The 23,659-nt window shown below is 37.4% G+C and overlaps 2 protein-coding genes across 3 annotated transcripts; one reads left to right on the forward strand and one right to left on the reverse strand.

Moving 5' to 3' along the window:
• Positions 1 to 4,330: 4,330 nt before the first annotated feature.
• On the forward strand, positions 4,331 to 12,284 carry LOC115218505 (F-box/LRR-repeat protein 12). Of its 2 annotated transcripts, none has more exons than XM_029788363.2 (3): positions 4,331 to 4,560; positions 6,777 to 6,940; positions 11,514 to 12,284. In XM_029788363.2, the coding sequence occupies exons 1-3, from the start codon at positions 4,457 to 4,459 to the stop codon at positions 12,152 to 12,154; spliced, it is 909 nt and encodes a 302-aa protein (XP_029644223.1). In that variant the 5' UTR covers positions 4,331 to 4,456; the 3' UTR covers positions 12,155 to 12,284. The 2 variants fall into 2 exon arrangements, with proteins under 2 accessions (XP_029644223.1, XP_036364187.1); XM_036508294.1 differs by lacking the exon at positions 4,331 to 4,560 and adding an exon at positions 5,093 to 5,873.
• Positions 12,285 to 14,514: 2,230 nt separating this feature from the next.
• On the reverse strand, positions 14,515 to 19,643 carry LOC115218444 (dimethyladenosine transferase 1, mitochondrial). Its single transcript, XM_029788265.2, has 4 exons — positions 18,996 to 19,643; positions 16,837 to 17,186; positions 15,716 to 15,871; positions 14,515 to 15,321 (listed from the first exon to the last, which is right to left on the reverse strand). The coding sequence occupies exons 1-4, from the start codon at positions 19,260 to 19,262 to the stop codon at positions 15,078 to 15,080; spliced, it is 1,017 nt and encodes a 338-aa protein (XP_029644125.1). The 5' UTR covers positions 19,263 to 19,643; the 3' UTR covers positions 14,515 to 15,077.
• Between the last annotated feature and the right edge of the window lie 4,016 nt (positions 19,644 to 23,659).

Consider the following 23,659-nt stretch of genomic DNA (forward strand, 5'->3'; position numbering starts at 1 on the left):
TGGATATATTATGTCCTGTTCTGTCTTATTGTGTATATGATTTATTTTGTAATTGTCATTATATATACATATAGATGTGTTTATAGTTATATCTTATATATATATATGTATATATATATATATATATATATATCATCAATTAATCAATTTAGGGTAGCAAAAAATTCAATGGAAATTATTTTGCCACCAGCGGTCTAGTGAGAAAGAGGAAATAGTCAGAGACTATGAATAAATTCAACAGCCGTTCCTCAATTGTTGTTGAATATATATATATATACTTATGTCTTACTGTAAATATCATTATGTCTTTCACTCCCCATCTTGGTTGTCGATATATCTTTATATATTGCGGTGTCTAATGTCTTACTTTGTATTTTCTATGAATCGTTATTTGTTGTACTTTTATATTATCGCTGATGTCAGTTTATTAATGTTTGATAATATTTATGCTTCCGATAAATAAACATCTGCTGTTTACTTTATTTTGTCATCTTATTCTATTTTTATCTTTATTATTCCATGTTTGTGTTGGGCTGGGGTCCAGTTAGTTGTTGGGGCAGTTTTTTTTTCTTTTCTTTTCTTACAGGTGAATTGATGCCTTTCTTAGAATTAACTGCTCAACTGTAAAGAACGGGAGTGACACCAAGCCAGAATATACACATACTTTACTCAGGGGCACAACCAAGACTTGAACTCTTGACTGTGTGCATTGATGTTAGGCATTTAAAGCAATTAGCAAACATGTGACACAAGGTATTAGGCCATATTTGCTTTTGTGATTGCTAAGCTTTGCAAGTTCTGTGTATGTATGTGTGTGTGTGTGTGTGTGTGTACAACAGACTTCTTTCATTTTTGTCTGCCAAATCTATTCCATGGAATTGAACCTGAATCAATGTTGTTGCAAGGTGATCATCATAACCAGACAGCTAAGCCTGAACCAATGTGACTGTGTGTGTCTACACACCCACACACATCTTTCATTAGTGTGGAAGTTGTACATTAACATAGAAATTATTGAGCCAACAAAGATGTTTTACTAATAAATCTGAAGATGCAAGCCTTTAGTGACTCTGTTTCTACTACAAATAGTAATAATAATTCTTTTCTACTCTAGGCACAAGGCCTGAAATTTTGGGGGAAGAGGCCAGTCAATTAGATCAACCGCAGTATGCAACTGGTACTTAATCTATTGACCCCGAAAGGATGAAAGGTAAAGTTGACCCAGCAGAATTTGAACTCAGAACATGAAGACATGAAATACCACTAAGCATTTTGCCTGGCATGCTAACATTATTTCTTTATTGCCCACAAGGGGCTAAACTTAGCGGGGACAAACAAGGACAAGGGGATTGTGTTGATTACATCGACTCCAGTGCGTAACTGGTACTTAATTTATCGACCCTGAAAGGATGAAAGGCAAATCAACTTTGGAGGAATTTGAACTCAGAACGTAGTGGCAGACAAAATACCACTAAGCATTTTGCCTGGTGTGCTAACGTTCCTGCCAGCTTGAATAATAATCAAAATAGCTAGTTGTAAAATCTCAAGAGATCAGAGTAGTAATTATACTAAGTTAATCGCCACATCAAAATGACCATTCCATGTTACCGCTAGTTTAACCCTAGGCAGACCATCTACCAGTTGGTTACCGGTGCAGCACTGCACCCTCTGTATACAATATATATTGTTAGCTATACTTGTTAGTAAAGTTACTATTCTGATCTCTTTTTGAGATTTTACAACTAACTATTTTGCTTGTTGCAAATCAGTGACCAATGGTCACTTTGTTTACAATATACTGCTGGCTGGAGTGGACCCTGGCTATCGCTCTGGGGACCAGGTGCTTGCGACTGAGGATGAGCCAACCAGCTTGAAACTGAGTCAGTCTCACAACCCTGTTGTCTGCTAGAGGATGATAGGGCTTCACTCTTCCTGCTAGCAATATAGAGGGTGCAGCAATGTACTGATAACCAGCTGGTGGAGGATCTGCCTTGGGTTAAACTAGTAATAACATGGAGCAGCCACTGATGAGGCGATTAACTTTATTCTTTTATTTGTTTCAGTCATTTGACTGCGGCCATGCTAGAGCACCACCTTTAGTCAAACAAATCGACCCCAGCGCTTATTCTTTGTAAGCCTAGTACTAATTCTATCAGTCTCTCTTGCTGAACCGCTAAGTTATGGGGATGTAAACACACCAGCATCGGTTGTCAAGCGATGGTGTGGGGGCAAATACATACAACCACACACACAGACATGCATATATATATATATATATACGACAGACTTCTTTCAGTTTCTGTCTACAAAATCCACTCACAAGGCTTCGGTCAGCCTGAGGCTATAGTAGAAGACACCTGCCCAAGGTACCACACAGTGGGACTGAACCCAGAACCATGTGATTGGTAAGCAAACTACTTACCACACAGCCACTCCTTTCCACTATTGGCACAAGGCCTGAAATTTTGAGGGAGGGGTCAAGTCAATTTCATCAATCCCAGTGCTTGACCAATACTTGCTTTATCAATCCCAAAAGGCAAAGTTGACCATTTGAACTCAGAAAATAAGAGGAGCTGCAAGAAATACTGCCAAATATTTTCTCCAATATGCTAGTAGTTCTACCAGCTTGCCACCCTGATAATAATGCTTTCTACTATAGGCACAACTTCTGATATTTTGATAGAGGGGGCTAGTTGATTATATTCACCCCTGTATTCAACCGCCATCCGTTTTATTGACCCCACCCCTTCCACAAGGAAGAACGGTAAAGTTGACTTCAGCAGAATTTTTAACTCATAATTTTGAGCCATAACATTTGTCAGCTCGCTGCCTTAATAATTCTTTCTACTAAAGGCACAAGGCCTGAAATTTGGGGGTGGGGGAGAGTCAGTTACAGTGACCCCAGTATTTCACTGGTACTTAATTTATCCACCCCCGCCCCAAAAAGAATGAAAGGCAAAATCGACCTTGGCAGAATTCGAACCCAGAACATAAAGACGGACGAAAGGCCACTAAGCATTTCGCCTGGCAAGCTAACGCTTCTGCCAGCTACACAACATAATAATAATAACAATAATAATAATAATGATTTCTAATTTTTGCACAAGACCAGCAATTTTTGTTTATGGGAAGGGTTAGATTGATTGCATTGAGCTGTGTTCCACTGGTACTTATTTCATCGACCCCTCCATCCACCCAAAAGGATGAATGACAAAGTCGACCTTGGTGTGTAGGGAAACCTATATAATACAGAGCCTTGTTCCAGTCTGTCGTCAGCTCAAAGGCGTTTATCTCTATTATTCAATGTCTGTCCCTAGTAACTCAATATTGAATCAGATTTGTATAACATTTCATTGCTTTTCTCTTCAACGGCTTATTTACTTAATAAGTTTCGTCAGAGGAAAGGAGCTGCATCAATAACCTCCATCGGACATCAAAGACGTGGGGAGATTGATGTGGTCGAACTGCAGGGGACAGTGTGGGTGAGGGATGACTTCCAGTGGGAGGATATTCTAGAAAAGAAGGATTAGTATAATGGTTAGATCAGGATCTGAGAAGGAGCGAGAAAACAAATGTATGAGGTAGGCATGGGTGGAAGTATAATGCAACCAATGAGCTCTGGAGATGCAGAAGAAAATGTATACGAAGAGGAGTGTAGGCAATATATCCCTTTCTCCACGTCGAAGAAGGTTTATAAAGATGTGAGCACTTGCTGCTCTCTATGATGTTACGCGGATGTTCGATCTGCTAGAAATAGCAGCCAGAGTTCTCTTAATTACATCCTACCATATTAAGGAGGCATTGATTATGTTGTCTGGGTTATCTGTATATATATATATAATACTGGAAAAAGAGCACAAGCAGGGATGATCGTGGGTGTATTACTTTTAACCATAGCCCTGTTAAGAGTTTACCAGGGGCTAAACCATAAAGCGGTTGCTCGGCTTGCTAAAAAACTAGCCCAAACCCCCTCAGATTGCACGCTACTGTCTTTAAATAAAGGTTATATTGGACAATGGACGTACTCCTTGATGTACAGAAAATGGCTGGGACGCTTTCCCTTATAGATCTGTACGTTCAGAGTTGACCTGGGGACTGAACAATAACGAATAATTAAACACACTCTGGCCCACCTTTAAGCAAGTTAACCGGAAGTTGTTAATTAACACCGAATTATTATTATCTTTTATCAATTGCAGAAATTTAAATTAAAGAAATAGAAACAGAGATAATTTAGCTTTAAAGGTTTAAAAAGAAATTATAAAACTAAAAATTTTTTAAAATATTTTATGGAGTATATGAATAATAGAATTGCCAAATCAATTCTCGTTTGGACGTAATTCTTGCAGAGAAGAGGAAACAGTGTTCGAAGTGTGAACATGTGTTGTTGCTGTGAAGCTTCTGCCAACTGTTTACATTCCATCTTTCTCTTTCTCAGCTGATTGACTTCTTATAAATGGTCATGGCATCGGAACCATGTCCATTTGCATGGCTTCCCGATTCATTAATTCTCATGATCTTTCAGAATCTACCCGTCAAATCCCTCTGTATTTGTGGAGCGTGAGTTTGTTTTGGGGTTAATTATTTCTTTCTTAGGTTTTCTATATTTCTCACCCTCTTTTTTTTTTCCTGTCTCGTTTCATGTTGTATCTAAAGACTCTTCTTAGTCATTTGCTCTTACATCATATAAAGGTATACACACACACAAATATAAAATACACATCTATACACAAAGCACACTCATTAAGTACGACCACAGACAGACACACACCTATCTATCTGTCTATGTGTGTGTGTGTATATCTATCTATCTATCTATCTATCTATATAAATATATATATATATATATATATATATATATATATATATATATATATATATATATATATATATATATACACATCAGTATAAGCACATACATTTGGCGATCCTTCCTATTATGACTGTAAACTCAAAATAAAATCCAAACAAACCACAATAACTAAACATGGCACAAACACGGACGTCATTAAATATTTAAAAACAAAACAAATATGAACGTTTATTAAATATAAAATATAATTGTATATAAAAAAATATATTTAATAAGGATGGAACTTCTTGAATAAGGGTAGTATTTTGGGATTTAATATAGCTATCACTAATGAATCGTTTATTTGCGAGTTAAATGCCTTATTTTCTCAGAAACTGCACAGAACCCGTCTCATGTAATAATTAATAACCTTCGCTGTGTTCCATGGATTATATTTTATTTAAAATAGGTTGTTGTGATTTGAGGAATAGTTGACAGCTATTTCTTGCAGGTCGAGTAACCGGGAAGTGACTCCCATAGATCCGTTTTTGTGCCAAATGTCAAGGTGGTTTAAAAATTAATTTATTAAAATAAACTTGTTGTGGTAAAGTAATTACTACAGCATTAGATTTATCGTCGTCAGATAAATTTTCCGTTCATGCTTGAATGTTGTTGGTAACGCCGTTCGTTTTACAAGTTTGGGTTCAAATCCTGGCAACATCGATACTACTTTCATTTTGTGGGCGAGGATGGGGTCAGTAGAATAGATAGAATCAGTTAAATTAAGCACACTCCTCTTACAAAAAATGTTTGGCCTTCTGCCCAAGTTGCAAATAATTGTTAATCCAATAAACGGCAGTATTGACTTCTTGCATTGAACAGACACTTCCAACGTCTAGAGAATTTGTGGTGTTTATGGCTTCCCCTTTTAAATAAAGAAATCTTTTTCAATAGAGTTTAACTTGCCATTCTGAAACTTCAGTTGGGGTCAGTTTCTTTGGCGACTGCTGAAGAATTTTTTTTTTACGTGGCCAATCTATTTGCCATAGGAAATATTTTGATGTCTGTTGCCAGAAATGGAGTGAGTGTGATTATGTCAAACTGTTTAGAATCTGTGTTGTTTAGTATGACGTTTATCTCAGGATGGTAACTCTTTGAATATATATTTTATTTTATTTGTAAAACACAGACTTATACATATAGATTTGTATAGCCCACGGAAGGTTAATTACAGGGTTTTTTTTTAAAAACTCGTCGTCATCACTCATCATTAATATTTTACGTCTATTTTTCCATGGGTTGTCATCGTTGAAATGGATCTCACAGCATCTCGCTGCTTGTTATGCTCCTTCGGTGCTTCACATAACACAACAGCAGAGAAAATAGCCAATCTTCTTTCATTGTATTCGTGGGTTTTATGGCTAGAACACCTTTCTGTTGCCTAGATGTTTTAAAAATATTTATTGAACTCATGTAAACTATATTTAACACCATATAAGGCGGCGAGCTGGCAGAAACGTTAGCACGCCGGGCGAAATGCGTAGCCGTATTTCGTCTGTCGTTACGTTGTGAGTTCAAATTCCGCCGAGGTCGACTTTGCCTTTCATCCTAACGGGGTCGATAAATTAAGTACCAGTTACGCACTGGAGTCGATGTAAACGACTTAATCCCTTTGTCTGTCCTTGTTTGTCCCCTCTATGTTTAGCCCCTTGTAGGCAATAAAGAAATATATATTTAACACCATATATTTTCTGGAAGTTCATACAAACCATAAGTTGGACCTTGTCAAAAGATATACCTGGCTGACAAATGCTTCTAGTTTGTTCTTTACTAAGGGTTCCTCTGACAGGTTTCTTATCAATAATACATAAACAAAGATATTAATTTTTTTTTGTAAAAATGTTGTTTCTAGACTGGGGATGTTTCCTAGAATATAAACTGCAAACGGCATTTCTCTATAGCTATTTCTGTTCTTTTATTGAAGTGTGTGCAGAAGATGGAAGAAAATTGCTAACGACCCTGTTTTGTGGCGAACAGTTGACATCCGAAGTTATTCTTGTGATTTAAAGGCTCTGAAAATCTTAATGAAAGCACATTTTCAAAGTTCACTTCAATGCCTGAAACTGCAAGGATTCCGAAGAAATCCTAGTAAGTTTGTCACTTTTATTTCATATAGTTTTGTAATCCAGCTGGTGGCACATAAAAAGCACCCATCACACTCAGTAAAGGGGTTGGTGTTAGGAAGGGCATCCAGCTGTAGAAATCAAACTAAAACAGACAATTGGAGTCTGGACAGCTCCTGTCAAACTGTCTAACCCATGCCAGCATGGAAAATAGATGTTAAACGATGATGATAATAATGGTTTGTTTGTTGTTTAACTCCAGGTTAAACCTGATCAAGGAGGCCTATGACCAAAGTCACCGCAGCCCTGATCATCTTGTCCTTTTGTATATCAGAGAACCACCAGCTTCACCTGTAGACAAAATGCAATTCTATTTGTCTCAGTTAATCTAACTGGAAATACATAATTGGGTGGCTACAGGGTACAACATCCACTTCAGTATTTATGTGGTTACAGAGCAGTACACCCACAAAGTAAAGCTGTGTGGCCCAGTACTAGACTGCTGTACTCGCAATCATAAAGTCATGGGTTCAGTTCCTAGACCAGACAGTACATTGTGTTCTCGAGCAAGCTAATTCATTTCTTCTTACTCCACTTTTGTGGAAACAAGTTGCATCTACAGCAGAATGGTGCTTCACTGACTTCTCATCACAAATCTTTCTAAATGTTAGTGGTCCTTGATGTGCATGACCCTGAGATTAATGGACACTCACCTAATTGTTTGGGGAGTCCATACACTTATGCATTTAAGTAGTTACGGCATAGCGCATCCTTTTAGATATTTAGGTGGTTACAGTCTACTACATCCACTTCATGTTTTAAAAATATTTCTTTTAACAATTTATAGAAAAATCTAGCCTCTACATGATCACCGAAGCTGCTAGAAATAACACCCGAAATCTTTCCAAAGTTCCATTCTGCTGTCTCAAAAAAAAGGAAGCATACATTGGATAAAATAGTCCTAGATACATAATGTCTGAAATGGGATGGTCATGACTGGAATACCTTTAACCCTTTAGCATTCATATTTCTTTTTCAAAAGTAAAGCTTGTTTACTTACATTATTTTGAATTAATCATGGATTATCTCACAGCTTTAAGATTTCAATGGTGTGTTTGTATATTTTTCGAAGGACATTGTAGAGTAGGTGTGAGAGGCTGGATCTGGTCAGTTTGAACATAAAGCAGGTGAAATATTTTGGTCGGATTAAATGCTAAAGGGTTAATCGTAGGTCTGCTTCTGGAGTTAAACAACAACCTCAGTTCCTGGATAAATTATTATATCATCATCACCATTTTTATGTCTATTTTTTTTCCCCATGCTGACTTTGGTTGAATGAGATTTCTGGAGGCAGCATTCCATCCAGATGCCATTCCTGACATCAATCTATGTTTTTTGAAGTAAGCTACTTTATTCTATGTTGAACTGCTGCCAGACATTTTCTCTATGGAAGACATAAATGTCACTGTGACTGCAGTGATAAGCAGAGACACACACACACACATGACAGGCTTCCATACAGTTTCTATCTTCCAGTTTTAGTCAGAAGGCATTGGTCAGCCAGGGTCTACAGCAGAAGACATCTGCTCAAGGTTTTATGCACTGGGGCGGCACTTGAAACCTCATGGCTGTAAGGCAAACTTCTAAACCATACAGCCACATCCGTCGTCATCGTTGTTTTTTAACATCTGCTTTCCATGCTGGCATGGGTTGGCCTATGTGCCAATTATAATTTGTAAAAGGAAAAAAAGCTCCAGAACTCACAACTGTGAAATTACTGTTGCTGTAACCATGGTAACAGTGTGCACACAGACCCTTATGACCATAGAACAGTTTATACCCAGGGTTAATAATACAGTAACTTAATGTTAGTCATTGTTTTTCATTATATAAATGAATAATAATAATGATTTCAAATGTTGACACTAGGCCAGCAATTTCGGGTGAAGGGGATAAGTCGATTACATCGACCCCAGTGTTCAACTAATATTTATTTTATTGATCCCAAAAGGATGAAAGGCAAAGTTGACCTCTGCAGAATTTGAACTGAGAATGTAAAAACAGACAAAATGCCGCCAAACATTTTGCCCTGAATGCTAACAACTCTGCCTTGTTATTATTAATACAACTACTATTACTACTAATAATAATTCTCTTATCTGGGTGTAAGATCAGTTTCTGTAACTGTGGGGCCTAAAACTGAATTTGTTTCAATAAGGTTCGAACTAAAAAAGAAAAAAAAATGCAAGTGACTTTCACAGTCCAAATACTGAAAACAATCTAGTTTGGTGCCTTATTTTTTCTGGGTTATTTACATAAAATGATATTGTCGTCTGAAAATTGGAGTTGATAACATCTTTTACAAGTGTATAAAGATGAGTTGAAGTTCTATTTTACTTTCAGAGTGAATATCGTTAGATCCGTGCTGGTGGCACGTAAAAAGCACCATCTGATCGTGGCCGTTGCCAGCCTCACCTGGCCTCTGTGCCGGTGGCACGTAAAAAGTTTGCATCTAACAAATCCACTCACAAGGTTTTGGTTGGCCCAGTGCTATTCCAGACCGAACCATCTGAACGTGGCCGTTGCCAGTGCCGCCCTGACTGGCCTCTGTGCCGGTGGCACATAAAAAGCACCATCCGATTGTGGCCGTTTGCCAGCCTCGTCTGGCACCTGTGCTGGTGGCACGTAAAAAGCACCCACTACACTCATGGAGTGGTTGGCGTTATGAAGGGCATCCAGCCGTAGAAACATTGCCAGATCAGACTGGGCCTGGTGCAGCCTTCTGGCTTCCCAGACCCCAGTTGCACCGTCCAACCCATGCCAGCATGGAAAGCGGATGCTAAACGATGATGATGATAGGACTTGTCAAGTGAAATCATAGTTATAACTGTTACCAGTGTCATGTGAAAGGCACCTGTGCTAGTGACATGTAAAAGGCACCTGTGATGGTGATACATACAAGGCACTTGTGCCGATGACAAATAAAAGGCACCCACTGCACTTTGTGGAGTGGTTGACATTAGGTCAGGCATCAAACCATAGAAACTGAGTCAAATCAGACTGGAACCTGGTATAGCTCCTTGGTTTATCAGTTCCACTTAAACCATCCAATCCATGCCAGCATGGAAAACAGATGCCAAATGATGATAATGTGGAACCAAACTTTTGAAAATTTTATTAAAAACAGATAATCAAATTTTATGATGAATATTAAATTGTCAAAAAAATATTTGATTTTCTTTGAATAATCTGGTCTGAGGAAAAAGATTGCTTATGCTCCTTTGCATGTTCTCAGACAACTTTAAAAAGATTTTTCTTAGTTTTCTAAAAGGGTTTGTTTTTTTTTTAACCAGAAAGAGCTTTAACCCTTTCGTTACCAAACCGCCCAAAGCCGCCCGAAAAAAATTTTGGTTAATGTGACCAAACCGCCCGTATTTACCTATTCATATTTAAATGAGAATATCAGAGCAAATCTCTTTAGTACATTCGTGAAAACACGTATTATATTTCGTAAACAGTTCAACTACAGTTTTGTACAACAATCGAAGTGTAATTTTAATTCCGTGAATTTTGGGAGATTTTTTTCTGAAATTTGTTCCTATTGTTTTCAAAATTTGTAATTCTGACAAAAAATGGATACGAATTTCATTATATCAAGCTGCGAGTCAGAATTCGAAGGATTTTCTACTGAAGACCTTCATAAATCTAACTCTATGACTGAAAAAAAAAAGCACGTGGTATTTGATAATGAATCTGATGTTTCATCATCATCATCATCATTTTCCGAAAGTGAAAACAGTGAATCCGAGAGCTCCAACAGCGATAAAGAAAATGAATTGGCACCTGAATGGAGTGAAAATTTAAAAACTGTTTCTTTCGGTGATTTTTCTGAAGAAACTGGACCAAGCCACAGACTTTCCCAGGAGAGTAAAGCCTTAGACTATTTCTTTTTACTTTTTCGAATGAGCCTATTTGAAATCATTACGGCGGAAACAAACCGTTACGCTAAATGTAAACAAAGCGAAAGAAAGGATAGTTAGTGGTTTCCCACAACCTTAAATGAAATTAAGACTATTTTGCCATAAATATTATTATGGGTATCAGAAAGTTACCCAGAATAACAAATTCTATCGTAAAATTTTGTTGTATACCCAATTGAATATTAGCTAATAACCCATTTTCTATAGCGATGTTTGAACAAAATTTTAATAATTTTATATTTTGTTGAATTTACCTGTATCTACCTGCAATTAGAGTCACTTTGTGACAAAAATTATAGTATAGAATTGGTTGAGAACATTTCATTAAATTATCTTCCAAAAATCAGATTAATATATTGATAAATAAAAAAGTTATAGTTGTTTAATGAAACCAGACTAAATTTATGATTATGTTAGAAATTAATTGAAACACATAAGGGGTGTATTTTGGTCAGAAATATAGTAACGAAAAGGTTAAAAGAAACTTTTTTTAGTTTTCTTAATAAAAAAATTATAGATTTCTTTCAAAGATAGGACCATTCCTAGATTCTCTTGTGGTTCTATCAGTAGACGAAAATGATGTCTTGATATTTTAATGAGTTTTTTTTTTTCTTGCAGGACGTTCCATCAAATGGAATTGTAAAGTTATTTCCAACAAAGTTCTGGAAGATTTGCGTAACAAATGTCCCAATCTCAATAATTTGAGTTTAAAATCAGTTAATATACATCATATTGATGGTAACAAGTTAATGCCTTCATTAATTCATTTAACAATTAAAAGTTGTATGTGGACACCAAATTGGTTTTGTGGACTTCAGAATCAAATTCCCAATCTTCAAACATTGAATTTGTCAATGACAACACGAGTGGATGATTTAGATATGAAAGACATCTCAGCTTTTCGATTCTTAAAAAAACTTTACATTAATTATTGCTATCGCGTGACAGATAACGGTCTGAAAACGGTGTGTGATAACCTGACACATTTAGAAACATTTGAGTTTTCAAAGGTCACTTGTACTGACAGTGGAATCTATTATATAGCTAATTCCTTACTCATGTTGCAAAATGTAAATGTTGCTCATTGTACAATGTTGAGTGGGAAAAGTTTGGAAGAATTATTACGGAAGAAACAGTCTTTGAAATGGATAAATGTAAGTTATTGTACATTGAATCCTCATGAACTGGAATTGTTGAGCCAATGCCGTGAAGATGTTTTGGTTTATAGACAATCAAAACTTGCCGAATTCTTGGATTAAAATATTTATAATAAAACGTTCCAGACACACCAACTAATAAATTTAATTAAATTATTTTTTTTTTAATATTTGATAAACTTGCAAATATTTCTTCAGAGATTTTCTTAATAAATTTTCCATGACACACTCACTTTTAATTGAAGCAGTTTATAATACTGAAACATGTTTTAATCTTGTGAAAGGGTCACTGATATCAAGCTGGAGGGGACCAAAGAACATAAATCAAGTAATCGTAGAATACAGGGGTCAAGCATGCAAGGAGGGCTTGTAACTGTTGTTGTTTAACCCTAGGTCAAGCTTCATCTGGTGGACCTGTAATCAGACATGTTTTAACTGTGACCATCCAGTCTTTGAGATACTGTGTATTTATGACTACATCATCGAATGTGATAGCTATTAAGTAGGAGTGGAATTTGCAAGAAGATTTCACTGCTATTTCTAGTAAGGTAAGTGACCTTGTAGAGGCTTGATAAACTTTGTGATGATTGGTGGAATATAAAGTGAAATGTTCAACTTTAATCTCTCACCTCTACAAGTCAAATTAGATTAGGGATGAAAGGATTAATGGAGGTGCAAGGTGAACTACCCTTCATTGGTCCCTTCACGTAGCCAAATCTGCAGGAAAGGGAGGGATTGATCCTAATGCTTGACTGGTCCTTAATTCAGCAAACTGAAGGAGATGGAAGGCAGGGTTGGCCTCAGCAGAATTTCAATTCAACCAACAAGACTGTGCCTTGTAAAAAAAAAAAAAACATTCCGAAGGTGACAAGAAGGAACCACCTTTATATTCTCCCACAAAAATTCAATGACAAATATAGTATTGGTCACAGAAGTGAGTAGGCACCATTTGTTGTCTTGATTGGTGCAAGGAAGAGAGTTTAATTCCCCAAAACATCACCAAACTGATCAATGTTCTGGACTGACCAACAGTAATACACCTGGTTATAATCCTTCTATTGATCAACGTTACACAGGGAATCATTATCCTATATTTTTTATTGTAATTATTTGCAAGGTAATTAGAAACCTTATTATACTGGTCGTACATGACACAATTGAGTTTCTGCAAATGGTTTACGATACTTTTTAATAAATGTACTTTTATATCAATTTTAAGTGATCCAAAATTTGACTTCCATTAACTGAACAGGGAGAGCCTGGTCTTCATAAATTGTAATGGGTAAAAAGTTAAGGTCTCTGAATAACTTAATGATATTGAATCTTAAACTATGTGCCAATTGGTTTTAAATGTCAATAATAATAATAATAATAATAATAATTGTGTACAGTGCTCAGGTGCACTACAACTCATCTAAAGTGTATATATAATCAGGTGTAGTTTCGGCGGATTTCGGAAAGCATGAGGGCCTTAAAGGATGCAGTGTCATGGCAGTCAACAACTGACGCAGGCAGTTTATTCCATGCTTCAGCAACTCTGAGCGTGAAAAAATGTTTCCGAAAGTCATGGGAGCTGTGTTGTTTTCTGACTTTGTAGGCATGTCCACGTGTGTTGGACACATGGAGATCAAAAAAGGTGTTCAGTGTTGTTGTTGGTGAGGTGGTTGATAACTTTGTGGGTGTTTACCAAGTCCGTCGCCAGACGCCGGAGCTTCAGTGAATCCATGCCCAGGGAAACAAGGCGCTCAGAATATGGTAGGTGTCTGATGGAGGGTATGCGTTTGGTTGCACGTCTCTGGACAGATTCCAGGAGGTCAATGTTCTAAGCAAGATAGGGGTTCCAAGTATTTCAGAACCTTCATTCACCCTCTACACTTGAGAATCACCTGCTGCTTTCTTTCTCATTACTTAAATTAGTGTTCTACCCTAAAATCTAATATTTAACAATGTTATTTTTTTTGTTAACTTGCATGTTTCTTGTTTCTCCTTATTCAATCAATCCAGTTAACATACAGTACTATCTAGTCAACCCACACTTTTAGTAATCCATAATAAACCAAGAAGTCTTTTACTGGGTTTTAGCACTGGACTGTGGGCATCATTTTCAAGGGTTTTAGTCTAGTCATATGAATCTAGTACTTATTTCAGCCAGGTGAACAATTTTTATTAATCTCTACTTATCAAACTGCTAAGTTACACATTGATGAAGGACATAACAACACACACGTGATCGCTTTCTGCAAACTGCATTGCTATGCCTGTCACTGGATCTTTTAACTTTAAATTAGGGGCATCTCATGTGGATTACTTTAGCTACATCAACACCAAAATGCAGTATGTTGGGTTTTAATTCTCACTGAACATGAAATCACAGTAAACATTTATCTACAAGAATCCCTAAAACTTTGAAAAAACACAATCTTAGAAATGGAAGTGAAACAAAGCAGTAACAAAAGGCAATGTCTTTAAAAATATTATATATTCTATAAAATAAGATAACATTGATTCCTTGAGTTGGCAGAAGGTCACCAATTCCTCACTTGGTGTAATTCACTGGACAAATTCCTAGCAGTATATGACTGGTTATTATTTATACACCATAGGTGGGAAAGACTGTGTTAACCTCAGCAGGATTTGAACTCAGAACAATGAAACAAAATTTAATACTGAAGTATTTGTGAGGTCTTTTACTCCAATGAACAATCATTTCTACCAACCACAACTTGTTAATGTTGTGAATCACAGTTTGGATGAGCTGTTAGGATTTGACATGTCACCTGGGTCGAGTCCTTCTTCATGTCTGTGACATAACCCAGTGAAAAAGGTGGCCAGTTTAAACAATTAGAGCATTGTTTAAATGGATCGTTTCGACAGATTGCAGTGCTGGGCTGAAATCTGACAAACTCGAAGACTGCGATAGAAAGAGACTCCAGAGTTTCTTTCAGATATTTTTAGGAGAATGCCAACTATCGACCATTTGTGGTAGCATTAAATACAAGAGACCAAATACTGTTGGTATCCCTCTTCAAATATGGTCCTGTGCCAGTATAAGTGAAGTAATTTCTTGTTCTTTCACGATTCGTTCAACTGGTGTCGCTCTGTAGTCGTAAGATATTATACCAGGGACAGTTTTACAGATATCATTGTAGGCATGGCATATCTTGTCTAATTCTTCCATGGATAACTTGTATGATGGTACTATTGGGTTAATGGCAGATTTCTCTAAAATTTCTTCAGCAAAGTACCAGTGTTCTTTAGGAAAGAGAGTTCTGAAAAAGAAAAAAAAAAGATTTATTTCCCTTGTAACAATAATAGCAGAAATCCCAGAGCAGACCTATAACCAAAGATAATTTAGTCACATACCATGCTTACATATTCTGAGTGTTCATTTTTATGTTCGTTTTTCCATGCAAGCATGGGTTAGATGGATATATTATTGAGACATTGTGTTACAGCTGGATGCTCTTCTTGCTGCTAACCTTTACCTATTTGTAAAGTAAGGGATGTCTTATTTCACACACCTTCAAAGGTGCAGAGCAAGTGTTTGACTCATTGACAAGAAATGACAGCAAAGTCAACACCTCTAGCTGAGTGGTTTTTTGAGAAGCAAAAAGGTTAGGCAATGCACACACACACACATATACAAAGAGTTGTGTTACATACCGGATGCCATAACGACATTTCTTATTCCTGTGATGAAAGACATGCCTCATCACTTTCTCCACCAGTTCAAATGGTAACTTAATCTTTGGTTCAATTAAAGGAACAAAACTGACAACTCCAACATCAACTTCTGGAGCAGGGACAAACACTTTACCTATAAAAATAATGAAGAGTAACGAAAGAAGAAAAATAGACTTTTGTTAATCATGTTTCAAATAAATTACAGATAGAAGAAATCAATAGAATTCGTTTTGGATGGCTTAAAGTCAATGAAAATATTTTTCAATGGTGTTGTGAGGTTCATGCCTTCTCAAAAGACAATTTGCAGTGTAATGGCTTTAACTAAGAATCAAATCCAGGTCTTATTAGAAGATTATCTGACCAGGAAAAACCACTACCCACCAGGTGGTTTTCTCCTAGTTTATGTTTTATATATATGTGTGTGTGTGTGTGTGTGTATAGAATGACACTGTCCAGTGTATACTTTCTTAACTTTTAAATACAAATTGAAACGTATAAAATAGTAAAATGTGATAGAAGAAAAAATAAAAACATCAGTTTTATAAACTTTTAAGCATTTATAAGAAAGATTGAAAGTTATAGAATGAATGAATGTTGAAAAGAGGAAATACATTAATTTCTTCCCCTTGCTCTACAAATGAACGATATTCCTTTCATTTGTTTACATTTATAATTGCTGTATCAATATTGTCACAACAATGAACAGGGAAGTGAATACAAGTTTAAAAAATTGAGACAGAAAAAAAAAAAAAGAGGTGGTGACTGCAGAGAATAAGAATTGGAGGGATTTAGTTGTGGCTTTTCAGAATTATGGGGTCTAATACAAACAACATTTTCATTAAATGTGTAGTGTTTTGGTTACTTATCTTAGGATCGTTATACAAGATTAAAAATATTTAGGGATAAGAGTACAACTCCCCTATTACTCATATCTTTACAATCATATATATTGTTCTATAGTCTAAAGCGGGAATAAATGTCACAAGGCATTTTGTTGTACACTTTAACATTTCTGCCAATTCCTGACCAAACTGCCCAACTGATTCTACCAATTTGTCAAATAATGTCCAATAGTTATAAACCAAAATGGTTTCCTTACCGGAATAATAAAATTTAGCTTGACATTACATAAATGTTGACACATCATAGAGAGTCGGCAACGTTCATCACTTGCTATTGGCGCTACCATTCTTTCAGCAACTTCTTTCTGGAATGTTAGTGTGAGGCGTGTCCGTCCATAAGACCATGCTCCTCTTTGGTAGGAAATATCCCTCAACCATCTTATAATTAGAGGAGTAGATACATTAAATGGAAGGTTCCCAATAATATGAATTGGGGGTGGTTTTGAGGCCCAAGGAGTTTTTAGTTCCTCAGGAAATAATCTTTCCATGTCAAATTTCAGAATATCTCCATGAATAATATCCATATTCTCATAAACAGTTCCCAACATCTGAAATAAGTAAATAAGAATAAAAATTATACATATATAGACACAAGAAGGAGCTGCTATATAAGTACTTTATATAATAAATGCTCTCTCTCTCTCTATATATATATATATATATATATATATAGAAGTAAATATATGGTACAATGAAGTACCGATATTTACTGGAAAATAGCAAACGTAATAAATACGACGCTAATGTATAGCTTCACTGCGTATGTACTAGCAAAAATGCGTGTGTGCAACAAACTTGAAAAAAATTGTCTTACCTCCAGGGAGAACATCTGAAAGATGAAATACCTAGAAAGGGATAATGTGGTACCGGTTTCAGATTTTTCAAGATATGTCTGCACACATATACTTGATTTATCTTCATCAGCCAACATATATCTCGACAACATTTCAAATGTTGCCGCATCAATGCCAATACACTCGACTGAAACGCCAAAACGCTGACAGAACGAGAACAGTGAAGAAGTTTCAATAAAAATAGTAATGCAATACGAGAGTATTGCTTTCCTGTAAAGAATAGCCCGTGAGGGAAAATTATACCTAGAAGTAAATATATGGTATATATATATAAGCATGGATGTGTGGTAAGAAGGTTGCTTCCTAACCACATTGTTCCAGGTTCAGTCCCATTGCATGGGTAAGTGTCGCCTACTATGAACTCAGGGCCAACCAAATCTTTGTGAGTGGTATTGGTGGACAGAAACTGAAAGAAGATGTATGAGTATGTCTTTTTGTTCTCCCCACCCTCACTGCTTGACAACAGGTGTTGGTTTGCTTACGTCGTCGTAACTTAACGGTTTGGCATGAGATCGATGGAATAAGTACTGGGATCGATTTGTCCGCTTAAAACTTATCAAGGCGATGTTCCAGCATCGCTGCAGTCAAACAACTGTAACAAGTAAAAAGAAAGTATAAAGATAATAATTCAAAAAATGAAAACGAAACGAGAATCTGCAGAAGGAAAATAAAGTAAATTCAAATGTAGAGTTTGGAAAAATTGATCCAAATATGACCTTCACTCTATAACTTCTGTTGATGCTGACAGCCACCACATTCCAGACATTTCTACCTTTTTTTTTTTTTTGCCCACAAGTTTTTCAACTTCTGTCAAACTTCGTCCGTAAATAAAATTAAAAAATTAGATCGAGTGAGAAGTTAAGACATCTTGTCGAACACAATTGTAAATGTGTAACCTCTACGCGTTCGCTCGATTTGCCAGAAGTAGCAGCCAAATCTCCTTTACATCCCATCCTGTCGGTTTACAAAACAACACGTTATTGTTGTTTAGTCCAGATCAATCCTGATCGAAGGACGTATGATGAAAAGCGTTCCAACACTGATCGTCCCGCCTTTCAGTATATTTATGACTACATTTTCTGTGTCAAATGAATTTCTTTGGTTGCTATAGAGGCTCCCTCGTTGTATAAAAGACAAGATCGTCACGGCTGGAACGCTTTTGATTATATGCCTACTAGATCAGGGACGGCCTAGGTCCATCTTAGCCAAAATGACCATTACTGGTACTACTAGCGACCAGTGGTCCCGGTGCGCGCACTCGCGCTAGCTATTCGTAAGTAGTCGATCCTACAACGACTTGCGCGTATGTTTGTATTTCATGGCTGAATACATATCAAAGAAAATTAAATAATATTTTTCGAACAAAGTAAATAAAACGTAAAGTAAATCATTTTTTAAACTAAGTAAATAAATTATTTTTATAAACAAACTAAGGTTAGGTTAGGTTTAGCGCGAGTGCGCGCATCGGGACCACTGTTCGCTAGTAGTACCACCATTACTCACCTTTAAAGCGGGCATAAAGCGGGAGTCCTTCTCAATGACAGTAAGATGTTTACAATTTGCCTGTAATAAAGCTTGTGTAATGCCACCAGGACCAGGACCAACCTCAACAACGTGATGATCCTTTATAAAAGAAGCTGACCGAACTATTTTCCGAACCATATTCATATCTAAAAGGAAATTCTGAGATAAGTTTTTTCGAGCCTGGATTTTATAAAGTCGCAGTATTTCTTTCACAGTTAAAATTGGTGGTAATTTCTTCGCTGACATTTTCGACTGTAATTAATATTAATATAAATAATTATTAAGTCCAAATCGAACATGAAAGTTAAGTAAAAGTCACTGAACCGGTGTAACAGGAAATGTTTCCCTACTTATTTTATGTCATTGTCTATCTGATTCCAAGTTGTTAAATTAGTATCTAGAATCGGTTGAGGCGTCGGAATAATAGTTAGCAGTATTTAGTTACTGTTGTTTAGGTTCTGACTTCAAATAGAATCGAGATCAAATGTAGCCTTCTTCCTTCCGGGTCGATTAAATAAGTATCGCTCTAGTACTGAATCGATAAATTCTCTATAGCTTCCCCACAAATTTGTTGCTGTGTTATTTGTTAGAAATCATATTATTTTATTATCACCTACGATGTTTTCTAATACTTTCTGAAGAGAAAAAAAACAACAAAATATTTAGTTAATATTTACAACCCATTAACCAAAAATTTCTTTAATTTAGATAAAGTAATGTAAATAAATAAAATATTTCGGAAAAAAAGAAGAAACATGCTCCCCAGAAAAAAATAGTCTGGTGGTGTTAAATCAGGTGATCTTGGTGGCCAAAGTCCCTTCGAAATAATCCATTCAATGGAAAACTCTTGAAGTAGTGCCGTGGTAATGCACAAAGCATGTGCTGTTGCTCCATCTTGCTGAAAGTAAGCATTATTAACTTCACTTCCAGTGAGTTGGCCTACAAATGGATAGACAATATTTGAGCAATATCTCTTCGTGTCTTCAAAAAGTCTCTCTGTATAACATGTTGTATGTTCACTCAGGGAAATAATAGAAGAAACAAACAGTGAGACTTTATTTCTCTGCTAAATAATTCAGTGGACAAAATAAACACATTATTGGTTTTGGTAGTTGTATAGTCGTCCATTGTTTGGATAATTCAGCTCTGGCCATCGTTGGTTACATGTGTTTCGTTATATCAGCAGGAAAATAACATGACTCGTCTTCATGAAAATCTCTCTGTCATAGATGTTTTGTTAACTTAATATATATGCAGAGGTAGGCTCCAGCATAGAGTTAAGTTAGTTGTTTTAGAATGGATTATGCATGTGATTGGATCCTCAATCCAATCCTGATTCTGCATAATACTTGACCAATCAAAGTACAGGACTCAACCAATGTTCCAAACTTAAATGGTAGGTCAGACGGCTGACCATTACAGATTAACGTGTGGAGCCTATAAAAGGCTAGTCGACTCTAATATCCTGTAATAGAAATTGATCTTGTTACACACTTATTGACTCCACTGAGAAAGTCTTCAGTGCTCACACAGATATCCAGGGACATCTCAATGAGCAGTCACAATACCTGCAAGAGGGAGTAGGACAGCCTATAGTTGCTGGAAATATTGTCCCCATGAACCAGCTAGGCTGGGGGCCCTGTAACAGGGTTTGTGGAGGAATTATGGTCCTTCTGTAACCCATAGAGTGGGAACATTGTTGTTGGATGTTAGTAAATTTTGTGTGATCCAATTTTTTGGTTGGAATATGTTGCACCACATTCCCATGTATGTCATGAGAAATTTCTCTATTTTTTCATGTTCTTGTGGTGCAACCACTCTCATGTTACTGATGTGTTGTTTCATGGTCCACACATAGTTCTGCAGGCTGTCTACTGATGTTCTACAGATTTGTCGATAGAAAGGCATACAATTTCATTGTTCCTAATATGCTGTTTAAACTTTTGCAAGTCTTTGGCTACCACTGAAACAAGTTGGTGGGCTTCCACTTCACTAAGCTTCGTAGTAGTTTTATTATACTGGTCTAAAGAAAATTTTGCTTCTTCTCACCATCCACATATGGTGGGACGCACACATTTTTGTTGAATAGTAAATCATATTGTCATATCAATAGAACTTGTCGTTGGAGTTATAGATGAGAATCTAGGGTGCCTTTGTTACTATTGTTGTGGTTGCTGCTGTTATTATTGCCATTGATGCTGTGGTGGTTTGGGATGTCCATATTGTTGTCAGTTCTGTTGTTGGTGTGGAGGATGTGGTTATCAGTTGTCATTGATATCATTGTTGTAAGTATTGTGATAGTGTTGGTTTGTATGTTTCTACCAGAGTTATAATGTCCTAATTTCCATCTTATTTTTGTGAATGTTTTTTTTCCATTTCAGAGAGACAATCAATTCTAATGACCTTATATGTAGTGAATTCCAGTGGTAATCCTATGGCACACATTTCATCTGCATCCAACTGTACTGTTCCATATTTGTTGTTGGTGTTGTTTGTGTACTGGCGTTAAAGTCATCTGGCAGCCTAAGCCTGACATAACAACCCTGTCAAAGTTGTTTGGGTACTCACCTTGGTTTTTACCATGTTATGTGCACTGATGCAGTAAATGATGTTGCTAAAAGTGAAGGTAAAGGAGTCGGTGATATGATAGTGACAATAACGGATACCTGTGAGGATGGCAGTGTTAGAGAGGGAAGGGAAAGTGTGGGAGCAGGAGAATGAGTCAGGTTGGGAGGTGGGATAAGAGAAGAAAGTGCGGACCAAGAGGTCACACAGGTTGTGGGTTTGTTTGAAGGAGGGAGGGGCTAGGTTGGGGAATATATGCAAGATGAAGGGGTCAGACTGGAGTTACTGGAAGGCTTGGAGAATGGTTCATTGGAGGGGCAGGGTGGAGGTGAGGAGAAGCAGAAGACAGACAAGGGCAGGAGCAGGGAGATGGAGAGTAGAGGCATGGAACATGCTCTGGCAAGGGCTGTGTGGATAGTGGTGAGGGTATATCCACGAAGGATGAAGTGGCAAGTCATGAGTTGAGACTGAGTCTCAAAGTCATGGTTGTCACTGCAGAACCTGCACAGACTGAGAAATTGGGAGTAGGGGATGGAAAGCTTGGTGTTGGTAGGGTGGAAGGAGAAGTTAATGTGGGAGTGTGAGTTGGTGTGTTTGTAGTGAATGGGGGTAGTGAGAACGGAGTGGTGTATGTTAACCAAAATGACAAGAAATGCAATGGAAGGATTGGACAAAAGAGAGGAAGGAGTCTAGTTGTTTGCAGGAGAGTGAGGTCACACCAGTACAGTCATCAATATAATGACCGTATAGTTCAGGAGTGGGACCACTGAATCATGAGAATATTTGGGCCTCAATATAGCCAAAAAAGATTTGCATAGTTGGGGCCAATTCTCATTCCCATGGCTACTCCTGAGAACTGTTGGTAAAAATACCCTTCGAGCGAGAAGCAGTTGAGGGAGAGAACAAGTTCAGCCAGATGAAGAAGAGTGGAGGTATCAGGTTGGGGGTTGGGTGCGAAGATCAAAGAAGTCCTTTGTTGTGTGGGATCACTGTATATAGACTTTTGATATCAAGAGTGAAGAGAAGTTTAGAGGAGCCAGGAGGAAAAGAGAAAGAGTTAAAGAGATGGAGAGCATGGTTAGTGTCGTGGATGTGGGAGGGAAGGGAAGCCACTAGTGGGGTAAGGACATGGTTGGGGTATTTAGAGATCAGTTCCATGGGGCAATTACAGGCGGAGATGATGGGGTGGATGGGTTGTTGGGCTTGTGGATTTGGGGAAGGAAGTAAATGCTGGGGGTGTGTGGAGTGCAGACAATGAGGTTGGAGGTGGTGGGAGGAAGATGGAAGAAGGGGACGAGGTCATGGATAGTGGAGGACACAGTCTGTTGGTAGTTAGGTGTGGGCTGGAGGCCAGAGGGCAATAGGAGGTGTCTTGAAGTTGGCGGAAAGCTTCAGCCTTGTAGAGGTTCACACACCACACCACCATGGCTCCACCCTTGTCGGCTGGTTTTATGATGATGTCTTTGTGGTAACGGAGACAGAGACATCAAAGAGATGATAGTTCAGCTGGGGAGATATTAAATAAAATGTTGGAGATGCCTGCGAAAGTTAAATCAGTCCACAACAGGTTGGCAGATGCTTGCATAATGATCAGCTGCTTGGAATTGGCCAGGATCTGATGTCCGGTGGGATGGTCAGCGACCCAGTTTGGTGAGGCAGTCCTCTTCATTAGATGCAGGTGGAGTGTTGTTGAATAGTGCATACAGCCTGACATGGCAGACAAAGCTATGAATGTCTGAAATTCGTTACTGGATGGAGTGAAAAGGATGAAGTGCAGGCCCCTACTGAGAAGAGAGCACTCTGTCTCAGAGAGGGGAAGATCAGAAGGAATGGTAACAACAGACTGAAGTGGAGAGGGGTGGGAGGCAATGGAAAGCTGGAAGGAGAGAGAGGAGGAGTAAGTGTGTGGGGTTGGAGTAACGGAAGGGTTGGGATGAGGGGGAATGTATTGGATGGGACAGAATAACGGAGTGGGTCGAATTCATGTTGTTTAGTGCAAACGAGGAACTTGTGGAAAAAGTGATTTAGTGGAATGTGCAAAGGAAGGTGAAAGACAGGAGACAAAGGTGGAATAAGTG

The sequence above is a fragment of the Octopus sinensis genome, linkage group LG13, assembly GCF_006345805.1.
Source record: "Octopus sinensis linkage group LG13, ASM634580v1, whole genome shotgun sequence".
Classification (NCBI taxonomy): domain Eukaryota; kingdom Metazoa; phylum Mollusca; class Cephalopoda; order Octopoda; family Octopodidae; genus Octopus; species Octopus sinensis.

Bases quoted from the DNA above. Each gene is read 5' to 3' on its own strand.
- LOC115218444 (XM_029788265.2), bottom strand. From the start codon at position 19,262: ATGTCAGCGAAGAAATTACCACCAATTTTAACTGTGAAAGAAATACTG. The intron at 17,187-18,995 runs GTGAGTAATGGT...TACTTATTTCAG, and splicing joins GCTTTATGCCCGCTTTAAAG to ATGTTGGGAACTGTTTATGA. The intron at 15,322-15,715 runs GTATGTAACACA...TTTCTTTTTCAG, and splicing joins AAATGTCGTTATGGCATCCG to AACTCTCTTTCCTAAAGAAC.
- LOC115218505 (XM_029788363.2), top strand. From the start codon at position 4,457: ATGGTCATGGCATCGGAACCATGTCCATTTGCATGGCTTCCCGATTCA. The intron at 4,561-6,776 runs GTGAGTTTGTTT...CTTTTATTGAAG, and splicing joins TCCCTCTGTATTTGTGGAGC to TGTGTGCAGAAGATGGAAGA. The intron at 6,941-11,513 runs GTAAGTTTGTCA...TTTTTCTTGCAG, and splicing joins AGGATTCCGAAGAAATCCTA to GACGTTCCATCAAATGGAAT.